Source organism: Rhineura floridana, chromosome 1 (genome assembly GCF_030035675.1).
Source record: "Rhineura floridana isolate rRhiFlo1 chromosome 1, rRhiFlo1.hap2, whole genome shotgun sequence".
In the NCBI taxonomy this organism is placed as follows: domain Eukaryota; kingdom Metazoa; phylum Chordata; class Lepidosauria; order Squamata; family Rhineuridae; genus Rhineura; species Rhineura floridana.
Window position 1 is genome coordinate 71,650,864 of NC_084480.1, and position 11,819 is coordinate 71,662,682.

General features: G+C 43.8%; 1 protein-coding gene across 2 annotated transcripts in view; it reads right to left on the bottom strand.

The window, feature by feature from the left end:
• The window catches only part of FBXL17 (F-box and leucine rich repeat protein 17), a 284,885-nt gene extending 274,228 nt beyond the window's left edge, over positions 1–10,657 (bottom strand). Inside the window, exons 1-3 of one of the 2 annotated variants that reach the window (XM_061623634.1) lie at positions 9,624–10,656; positions 6,740–6,862; positions 5,727–5,984 (exon numbers count right to left, since the gene is read on the bottom strand). In XM_061623634.1, the coding sequence (XP_061479618.1) occupies positions 5,727–5,984; positions 6,740–6,862; positions 9,624–10,448 (1,206 nt within the window). In that variant the 5' untranslated portion in view covers positions 10,449–10,656. Of the gene's footprint in view, positions 1–5,726; positions 5,985–6,739; positions 6,863–9,623 lie in introns of both variants that reach the window. The other variant, XM_061623643.1, reaches the window with a different exon arrangement.
• Positions 10,658–11,819: the final 1,162 nt, after the last annotated feature.

Genomic DNA, 11,819 nt, shown 5'->3' on the forward strand with positions numbered 1-11,819 from the left:
GGACAGTGAAAAAAGTGCATAAGAGAAAAATCAACTCATTTGAAATGTGGCGTTGAAGGAGAGCTTTGCGCATACCATCGACCGCGAAAAAGACAAATAATTGGGTGTTAGAAATTAAACCAGAACTATCAGTAGAAGCTAAAATGATGAAACTGAGAATGTCATACTTTGGACACAATGAGAAGACATGATTCACCTGAAAAGACAATAATACTGGGGAAAACAGTAGAAAGACAGGAGTAGAAAAAGAGGGAGGCCAAACAAGAGATGGATTGATTCCATAAAGCAAGCCACAAAACTGACCGTACAAGATCTGAACAGGGTAGTTTACAACAGATGCTACTGGAGGTCGCTGATTCATAGGGTCGCCATAAGTAGTAATCAACTTCAAGGCACATAACACACATGCACAGCCTGACCACCGTTGTCCATGGACTGGTAACCTCCAGGCTAGATTACTGTAATGCCCTCTATGTGGGGCTACCCTTGAGGTTGGTCCAGAAGCTGCAGCTGGTGCAACATTTATTTATTATTTGATTTATATCCTGCCCTTCCTCCCAGCAGGAGCCCAATGCGGCAGTGATATTGCTCACTGGGGCAGGGTATCACCAACATGTCACCCCATTGCTGAAAAGAATTGCACTGGCTACCTATTAGCTACCAGGCTAAGTTCAAGGTTCTAGTTTTCATGTACAAAGCCCTATACAGCTTGGGACCAGGATACCTGACAGACCATCTTATCCCTTATATACCCAGTCGATCACTGCGCTCCACAGGTGAGGGCCTCCTGCAGATACCATCTTAACAGGAGGTCCGTTCTGCACAACATAGGAAACAGACCTTTAGTGTAGTGGCACCTACCCTTTGGAATTCGCTCCCCTTAAATATTAGACAGGTGCCATCTCTGTTATCTTTTCAGCGCCTAATGAAGACATTCCTCTTTCAACAAGTCTTTTAAGTAGTGACCTTATCCCAGTCTCCATCTGTGTTGGAATTGCTTTTTAATATGTTTTTAAACCTTTTTTAAAAAATAGATGTTATTAAAGCTTTTTAAAAATGTTTTTAAAGGTGTTTTGTTTTAACATGTTTTTAATTGCTGTTTTGCTTTAATACATTTTAAAGTCTGTTTTTATGATGTGTTAAAGTGTTTTTAGTGCTTTTGTTTGCCGCCCTGGGCTCCTACTGGGAGAAAGGGAGGGATATATATCTAAATAATAAATAAAATAAATATACTTGTTGAGAAAAACAGAAAGCTTACACACCTAGATTTCAAGGACAATATCAGCAAATGCAACTCAGGCCCCATTTGCACTATACATTTAAAAGAATAGCATATCACTTTAAACAGTCATGGCTTCCCCCAAAGAATCCTGGGAACGGCAGCTTTTCAAGGGTGCAAAAACATTTAGGAGCCCTGTGAGGCGTCCTTCCCTGGCTCTCCCTGTCAGGTTCCTACCTGCGCGTGGCTACTGCCTGTCACTAGGCACCACCAGGGACTCCACCAGTCCGGACCGCTCTCTCTTATGGTTTCTCTCCCCGCTCTAGCACAGATCTCAACAGATCCCCCTGCTAGGCAACCACCAGTAACGTCCCAATACTAGTATTCCCAGAGACTCTGAATACTGGTATTGTTATTCTCTTCACCGCTGCCACCATTTGTTACAGTTCCCCTTCAGCCTTGGTCATTACCTTACCCTCCCTTCTGGTCTGTGAAACCCCAGTCAAGGATCAGGCCTTTGGTAAACTAAATTAAGTATTTATTAAAGATAACAAAGCTAACAAGATTAACAAGATTTCTTCTTAAAGCACATAAGCATATGGTTTTACTCAATACTAATCCGAACTCCACCTCCCTCCTTCTCCACTCTCTCCTGTCAAACAACTCTCTAAACCCCACCAAGCAACCCACTCAGTTCTCTTCTCCCCCCGATTCCACTCTCACTCTTCCTTTTATACGTTCAGCCATTTTAAACACTCAGCCAATCATCTAGCATTCTACTGCCCATTCACTCCCCCTCCTCTTTCACTACTTACCATATATCTTCTAAACAACCAACACTTACCATATATACATTAATATAGGAACATCACAAGCCCCCTGTTCCCCTCATAGAGCTACAGTTCCCAGAGTTCCCCAGACAGGGGGAATGTTTACTCAGCCACTCTGGAAATAATATCTCTGTGAGGGGAATAGGGGTCTCCTAACAACTTTAAGCACCCTTAACAATTCCCAGGATTGTTTGGGGGAAGCCATGACTGTTTAAAGTGGCATGATACTGCTCTAAATGTATAGTGCAGATGGGGGGCTTAGTCTGCGATAACCATGACAGTTTGTCAATAAAAGGATAAGTAATAGAATTGTGAAGGCTTGGGAAAAACTCAGGGGAGAAAGTGTCATCCTCTTTTTTTTTTGTTTTGTTTTGTTTTCAATTTGGGGGGAAACAATAAAACCTGTGGGATTTTTTTTTCAAATTCCTCCGTCTTTCTTTTCCCCCCAGGCCTTCACATCTCTAATAAATAGCATGCTTAACTTTCCAATGTCATACTCTAACTCAACAGAAAATATGTGAAAGTACGCAACTACTTGCAAAGTAGATAGAAGACATTCAGCCATCACTTGAGAATATCTAGTTTACTTTTTAAAAAGTGGTTGGTAGGCAGGATAGAACTTTGACCTGGATCTAACTTCACCCCCCACAAGTGGAAGAGTCCCTGCTATCCATGGAAAGCTTTTGATCTAGCCAAGGGATCCCAGCAGCTCCAAATTCCACATTCTTCAATATGGTTCCTCAACTATCTGAAGCAGATTTTCAGATGATGCAAGAGGCTACAGGAGGGAGAGGGAACTAGCAAAAGTCACCTCCCCACATTCCTTGAAAACTGCTCAGGAAATGTCCCCACCCATTTGGAGCAAAGTCTGGATCCAAACCAACGAAAACAAGCTGAACTACCCACTAGCTAAATTGCTGTTATGGCCAGTTCAAAACATTTCAAGAAGAATGCTTTGAACACTACAAAATACAGGGAGTGAGATATGATGAAATGCAGAAATATGTTTGGTGCAGGTAAAAGCTTCACAGTGGGTACAAGGAAGTATCAATGACCAAAAAGCCTGGGGGAGGGGAGGATCTCATGTGGAACCCAGGGAGACCACTGAATAGAAAAATAGCTCAGCTGTGTGGTGGAGCTAAGAAATTCCTATTTAGATTCAAAATAACCTGCCAAATCTGCAGGTATCTAATACACATATATTGCCACTAGCAGTCTGGAAATTTAATATGGTGAATAAAGCAGCACAAGTAGGAAAGGCCCAAAAAGCAGCTAAAATGGAGCTTGCATGCACTATTTGAGACAAAAATAATAAAAACTGTTTCTTGATTGCTAAAACCTGGGCTTGCACACAGCAAAACTATAACTAGTTATGACAGATTGATTGTATTCAATAAAAGCTATGTATGCACAGCTACAGAACTGTGCATCAGTGGATGACTTTGGGCCAGTCACTGCCTCAGCCTAACCTACCTCACAGGGTTATTATGAAGATAAAATGGGGAGAGAAGAACCATGTGCACCACCTTAAACTCCTGGGAGGAAAAGGCAGTATATAAATGTAATTAATGAATGTTCTAGACAGAACAGAAAACTTTAACTTTCTTTTAGTCCTGGATTTGTCCTTTTATTTTATTATCATTATCATACACTATCTTGAATGCTTTTGGGGGTAGTAGAAACTAAAACAGGGTTATTCATGACACATGCTCTTGGAGGTCACTGATCCATAGGGTCGCCATAAGTCGTAATCGACTTGAAGGCACATAACAGAAACTGAAAATATACAGTGCCTTGCGAAAGTAAACAGACCCCTGACCAATGCTCTCATATTGCTGAATTACAAATGGTATATTGTAATTTCATTCTGTATGATATTTTGTTTTGAAACACTGAAACTCAAAATCAATTACTGTAAGGTGACATTGGTTTTATGTTGTGAAATGTTTGTAAGAAACATCAAAAACTGAAACATGTTGCTTGCGTAAGTATTCAACCCCTGTGCTGTGGAAGCTCCCAGTTCACACAGATGAAAGAAACTGCCCTATCGAGGACACAGTTACCTTACAATTGGCCTCCATCTGTGAACCATTAAAGTTGAGAGATAATGTCATACAAATGCATAGATTAGGAAAAGGGTACAAACTAATTTCCAAGTGTTTTGATATCCCAGTGAGCACAGTTGGATCAATAATCAGAAAGTGGAAGCTGCATCACACCACCCAGGCAACTGCCAAGAAAAGGGCATCCCTCAAAACTCAGCGCTCAAACAAGGAGACTTGTGAGAGAAGCCACCGAGAGGCCAGCCATCACTTTGAAGGAGCTACAGAGTTCAGCAGCTGGGAGTGGAGTAATGGTGCACCAGTCAACCCTATCAGGAGCTCTGCATAATACTGGCGTGTTTGGGAGGGTGGCAAGAAAGAAGACATTACTCAAAAAGTACCATCTGAAAGTAAGTCTGGAGTTTGCCAGAAAGCATGACAGTGCCCCTGCTGCGATGTGGGAAAAGGTTTTGTGGTCAGATGAGACCAAGATGGAGCTTTTTGGCTAAAACTCAAAACACTTTTTTTAATAATGATATTTGTTATTTAATTTTTGTAAATTGTATTGCCTTCATCGATGTATTTTTATGCTTGTGCCTATTTTTTTCTAAGCCGCCTTGAGGGCCTTTGGCCAAAAGGCGGGGTAGAAATAAATTTAATAATAATAATAATAATAATAATAATATGTGTGGCGCAAACCCAACACTGCCCATGCCTCAAGGCACACCATCCCTACAGTGAAGTATGGTGATGGCAGCATCATGCTGTAGGGATGCTTCTCAACAGCAGGGTCTGGGCATCTTGTTAAAATTGAATGAAGAATGGATGGAGCAAAATATTATTATTATTATCTTTATTTTTCCAAACGAATTAAAAATACAGGGAAATACTGCAAGAGAACCTACTTCAGTCCACTACAAAACCAAAGCGTGGGAGGAAATTCACTTTTCAGCAGGACAATGATCCCAAGCACAAGGCCCAAGCAACACTGGAGTAGTTCCAGAACAAAAAGGTGAATGTCCTACAGTCGCCCAGTCAAAGTCCTGATTTCAATGCCATTGAGAATCTGTGGCGCTCTTTGAAAATTGCAGTCCACAAGCAACATCCAACCATCCTGAACAACCTGGAGCGAATCTGCCAAGAAGAATGGGCCAAAATCCCTCCGACACTATGTGCAAAGCTCTTACATACCTACACCAACCGACTTAAAGCTGTTATTGCAGTGAAAGGTGGCTCTACCAAATATTAATATGGGGGTTGAATACTTAAGCAAGGAACATGTTTCAGTTTTTGATGTTTCTTACAAACTTTTCCCAGCATAAAACCAATGTCACCTTCCATAATTGATTTTGAGTTTCAGTGTTTCAAAATAAAGTATCATACAGAACAAAATTACAATGTATCATTTGTAATTCAGTAATATGAGAGCATTGGTCAGGGGTCTGATTACTTTTGCAAGGCACTGTAAACAAACATTTCGTTTTGACACCCAATAGCCCATTTTGATGCATGTCCCACAAGGTCTGAGGAGGCATTACTCTCAAGTAAGTGAACATAAAATGGCAATTTAAATTATTCAAAGACAATGTACTTTGGTATATATTTAAAATATACCTTCACCAATATTTAGTTTACCTGCTTGAGTCCTTCATCAGTGAGCCGATCTTGGTTGCCTACATGCACTTTCTGAAGTTGAGGACACTGGGATGCCACTGCAATTATAGACGTATCAGATAGCTGTTTACACCTGTAGGCAGTATATCTTAGAAGTCCAGGACATTTAGATGCTAGTACACATACTCCTCTATCTGATACATTACGGCAATCTGAAATATTGATTTCAGTTATATTCTGGCTTCTTGATGCAATTCTTTCCAGTAACTCATCTGTGACCTGTCAAAAAAAATCCAATATGAAACATTAATATTCCCATAAGCTTACCTGAAATTGTTTTAAATAAGTCTTATACACTTTTTGCAGAATTTGCACAACCAAATTAGCAGTACCTAGCTTAGCAGTACCTTCACTACAAGTCTAGCTTTCATGCTGTCCTGCCCAACTTGAATTTTAAAAGCCTTCTTCTGCTAGTAATCATTCTTGCAGCACTATGACTGCCCAACACTAAGACCACCCCAATAGCCCCTCTGGATCTATCTGTCTCCACCCCACTCTGACATTCATCAAAACAATTTCCTGCTCAACAGATTTGCCCATAGCTACTACAGCATCTACATGGAGGCATAAACCCAGTGCTGGAACAAAGTTATTGTTGCTCCTTTGCACTAGAACTCACACCTAATCCTGCATGTTGCTATCCCAGTGTTCAGATAAGCTGGGTCTAAGTTTCTTTAATTTATCAAGAATGTTATGCCATGCAGGTCATGCCATGCTATAATTCTCCATCATACAAAATATACATGCATTCAGTCAATGAAAGCAGCTTTATATATTCATGACTATGATCAACGCATTTTTGAAGAGAACCAATCATTGGGTCACTATAACAAATTAAGAACTTAGGAAATCTCTCATTATATTTCCTGTATAATTCAGTGGAACAAAATTTGACCACACGTATAGCTTTCACCAGCAGAATTGTTTTAATTTTTATCGAAGGCATTCCATTTTCAATGCAGCTTCCTTCATACCTGCTGACGACTACTGAGATCCAATTGCTTCCAAAACTGGAAATCTAAACAGAGGTCACGCCAATATTTACAAACCAATGATGCTGAGAGACATCGTTCATTCAAAGATAAATTGGAAAATATCTATGAAAAAAAGGAACAGTTAAGAGAAAGTCAAATGACCCAAAGTTCCTCCAAAGATAAGCTCTTCCTACCATTCCTGCACTTTCCTCTTTCAAGACTTCAATTCTTCTTATAAGCTTTGGACAAATATCTTTGTTTTAAAACAAAGAAAAATGGATTTCCCTCCAGCTATTCATTCCTCACAATCACTATTCCACTGATGGTTAACATTTAATGAAATATTATCTACAGCAATAAGCATTTAACTTACGTAGTAGTACAGACAACATACTGTATATGTTAGGTAACTTGACAGTCCCATGCAGATGGGCAACATTATCCTGAGTGAAATGCTTACGGCCCAGGATAGCAACTCATTGTCCTGGAGAGCCAACAGGCCTGCAGCTCCACCCACACCTCACAAAGTGGCCTGCCACAGACACCATTTTCTCATCTCATGCTTTGCAACTGAGGCATTTGATAGCATTATTTTGGAGAGCCACCCAAGGCCTTTCCTTCTACCTAATTTATTCCTTGGGTGGATGATGACTGCAGCTTGGGTGAGAAACAGAGGGGAAAAAATTAAGCTACTCTCCAAATGTTAAGAGTCTCTATTTGTAAGTGTGTGTACTTCAGCCTCAGCAGGAAGGCAGAGAAAACATTTGGATTGAGCCCCTAAAATACTTACAGGCTCCACAACGTTTAGGCATACATCACCTTGACAGACAACAGCCTTCTAGAACATCTCCTATCACTTTACGCAATATCTTCTGTGCTGATTGGTTTTATCAACACTGTTGTCAGGTAGTACATGGAAAGCATAGAGTAGACAGAAAACAGCTCACAGACATAGCAGTGGGGGACATCTTCCCACCTTTAGCCCCCATTTATGGTTCTTGGGAATACTTCTCATAGAAAGCCATCATAGACCAGGCATATTAACTTGGGTAAGTCATGTATTGTGATGTCTCTGCTCTAAAGATCCAAGTTGTTCTCATTAATTGTATCTACAATTGCCTGAGGAGCTGGTGCCTGTCACCTTAAAAGAAGTTGTAGTGTGGCCACTACTGAAAATGCTAACCCTGGACACAATGGACTGTAACAACTATTGCTCGGTTGCAAATACTCCCTTCCTGGGAAAGGCGATTGAGAGGATTTGGCAGAACAGCTGCAGACATTCCTAGGTGAGACAGATAGATCCAGGCCTAGATTAGGGGCTGAATCAGCCTTGGCCACCCTGATGGATAACCTTTATAGAGAGGATAGGCAGAGTGCAACTCTGTTACTCCTGCTCAATCTCTCAGCAGCTTTTGATACCACTGACCATGGTTTCCTTCTGGACTGGCTCAACAGGATGGGCACTGGTGGCACCATGCTGCAGTGGCTCCTTTCATACCTGCAGGGTTGTGTCCAGACAGTAGTATTAAGAAAGTGCTCCTCAGCCCCAAACTTTTTAGACAGACGTTTTAACATACTTTTTTCTTCCAGCCAATGCAGTATTTGTTGATGCTTTTATTATTGTTTTTAATTGGTTTTTAATTTTATAATGTCTTTGTATGTTGAAAGCCACCTTGTTGTACCTTTATGAAAAGTGTGGTTTACAAATAAATAAATAGAGTCTGATAACTAGCAGACTTTTTGAAGAACTTCAGGCACTGATGAGGGATTCTGCTGCTCTGAGAATGTGTCCTGGAGGCCCCCTTTACTTCTCCCAACTTTTCAGATTCCTCCTTTCCACAGCTCCAGTACAGCAGACTAATCTAGTACTAATACAAATCAAGTGGAAGCTCTAATTATTATAAATACAATTTAAGCTGGAACACATCCCATGGATTAAAGAATACTGCTCAGGTACTCCCATAAGACTGTTCTCCTTTTCTTCATAAAGATAGGGTCACTAGAAAGTGGATCTCTAATAGGCTATTAAGCTATTAACAATGCTATCAAGCACTGTTTACAAGTGAAGTGATTCCAATTATGTTAACAATTAAGCAAACGAATTAAGCAAACAAACAAACAACTGCTTATTTCTAGTGGGAGCAACTACTGTAGATTAATTACCTGATGTGACTAGATATTGAAAGTTCTCTCAAGAAAAGGACTCAGCTGCAATCACAAACCATTACTATTTTGCCTTGAAATCAGATTCCAATTTAATGTTTAAAATAAAAAAAACTTTAAAATGGTATATGAACATCAGAAGAGCCTGCTGGATCAGGCCAATGGCCCATCTACTCCAAAATCCTCTTCTCACAGCGGCTAACTAGGTGCCTAGGGAAAGCTTGAAAGCAGGACCTGAATGCAACAGCACTCTCCCCACTTGTGAATACCCACTGGCATTCAGAGACATATTGCCTCCAAAACACAGCTATTGTGGTTAGTACCCATTAATACAGAATTCAGCAGAAAAAATTGTCCATGCAACCAATTCCCATGCTCCGGATCCACCATCAACCAAATATAGAAGCAGAAGTAGAATAAAAAGAACAACCTAGTGATGTGCTTTCACATCATCACCTCTGCAATAAGATCTCAGGCCCCGCTGCGGATCCCCAATTACACCTGGGTGCCCTGGACCCAAGAAATGAGCACTGAGCGAGCACTGTATCCAAACTCTTGTAGCCAAGAAGGGGGGGGGGGAGTTAAGAGAGAAAAGAGAAGCCTGATAAAACGATGCAGCGACAGCTGTCAAAAAGCAGGCATTCCCTGTGTACCTTAGGAACCTCTACATCAGGGGCACATGAGAAGGCCCCCTTGAACTGCCTGCACCCACCAAACCCACCTTGAGGAGGATGGAGGGTGGGAGCTGGTTGATGTCCGGTGAGGGGGGCTGCGGCTCCCGGCAGCAGTCTCCCGGGTTTTCGGGGGGCTCCTCACAGTCCGGTTCGCGGGGCTCATGCTTCTCCCTCCCGCCCAGCTCCGGCAGCTGCGAGGGAGAGCCTGCAGGCGTCAGCCCCTTCCCGTCGTCTCCATTCTCTCCGGCGGAGTCTTTAGGCGAGCCTCCCCGGGCGTGATCCGAGGCGCAGGGCAGCGGGCAGAGGTGTTGTTCGGGCAGGGAAGCAGCCGCGGGTGACGGCGGCGGCGGCGAAGGGCTCCCGGCCCCTGTCGCTGTGATGGTGGCGCAGCGGGACTGTTTGCGGGGCGGGCAGGGAAGCAGCCGGACACCTTTGCGCTTGCACACCATCTCCGGCGGCGGGGCCTCGCTGCTCTCCAGCGCAGGCACCAAGAATCCCCGGCGCGCTGAAGGCGGCGGGGGAGAAAAGAAAAGGCCCGAGAGGAGCAGGCGGCGGCGGCCCCGCTCGTCCCAGTAAGCGGCCCTGGGAGACAAGCGCAGGAGGCGGCGACCGGCGCGTTCCTCGGGGGCTTTCAGAGCCGCGCAGAGAATCGGCGGCAGCGAATCTTGGCGGGCGGGCGGCTGCTGAGGCTCCTCCGCTGTGGGAGGGCTGGCACTGTGAACCAAGAAACAGAGCATGCACGGCCCACGGAGAAAGCAGCTCCGGTTCCGCGCTGAACGGACCTTCCCCCTCAGGGAGCGACTGCTGCGACGGCGGCACCGGCTTTTATCGGCATCCTGGATGGTACCCTTCCGCGAGAGAAAGTGGCCCATATAGGGAAAAGAGCCGCCGTCGCCGCTCCCAGCAAGGCCTTCCCTCGGCGGCTTCACGTCATGTCTCGTCTCTCCCCAGCCCCCTTCCCCGAGCGCCGCGGCAGCGACCGGCAAAGCTTGGAGGCCGGCAATCACAACACGGCTGGTTCCGGGATATGGAAGGAAGCGGCCGTCGACACTTCCGCTTCGCTGACTCTCCCCAAGAGTTGTTTTGACAATAACAGACAGGAGCTCCGTGCAGCTCTCACTTCCGGATCTGAGTGCAACCTTCCATGTGCGGGGCAAGAGTGGTGTGGGAAACGCACGGGAATGACCCAAGAGAAACACGAGACAGAATGAGAGGAGCAGTGTTTTGAAATTATTGCGCTGTTTTCCTTCCCCATTACCCAAAAAAGAGTTCTTTGATTGGCTGGAGGAGATGTTGGAAGACGAAGGAAGTTAAAAAGAGAAGGCAGTTAGGCTGTTTGTGAGTGATGGCAGATGGAAGTGCGGGGAGGGAGTTGGCATTCAGTGTAATATGTACAAAGACGAGGCATTTGGAAACTTGGGCTACATATACATCATACATTTAAAGCATATGGAAATGGACTGCCTTCAAGTCGATTCCGACTCATGGCAATCCTATGAATAGGGGTTTCATGGTAAGCGGTATTCAGAGGTGGTTTACCATTGCCTTCCTCTGAGGCTGAGGCAGTGACTAGCCCAAGGTCACCCAGTGAGCTTCATGGGTGTGGGGATTCAAACCCTGGTCTCCCAGGTCCTTGTCCAGCACTCTAACCACTACACCACACTGGCCCTCATTTAAAGCATATAACTTTCCCCAAAGAATCCAGGGAGCCATAGTTTACCCCTCACAGAGCTACAATTCCCTGCACCCTTAACAAACTTCAGGTCCCAGGATTTGCTGGGGGAAGTCCATGTACTTAACCCTGCTAACAAAATGTAAAGCAAAACTTCAGGTTCTCTTCATGTGATTGCACAAGTGGGGCCTGTAACAAAAAGGTGCCCTCTTCCAGGAAACTCCATTCCATGCCCCCCCCCGGAGTCCATCAGCATTCTGTGCCTACTGACCATGCACTTTGTCTGGGGTCTTTGGGGGAGGTCCCCTAAAGTTTTTTATATATTTCAAACAAACAAACATTGGGATTTCCCCAAGCCTTCTGATATCCCTTGTTCATGGATGATGCATCCACATTCTGCCAATGAGTTCCCTTTCTGACATCATGGAACTCAAGGCCAACATGTATGTGATTCCTGTGAAGTTATCCATCGCAACATTGATCAGACCTAGACCTACTTAGTGTTGGAAGTGGGGCAAGAGAAACTGCTGTTTGGGTTCTTTTATTTGTATTCCAGAAGGAAGATAGAGTT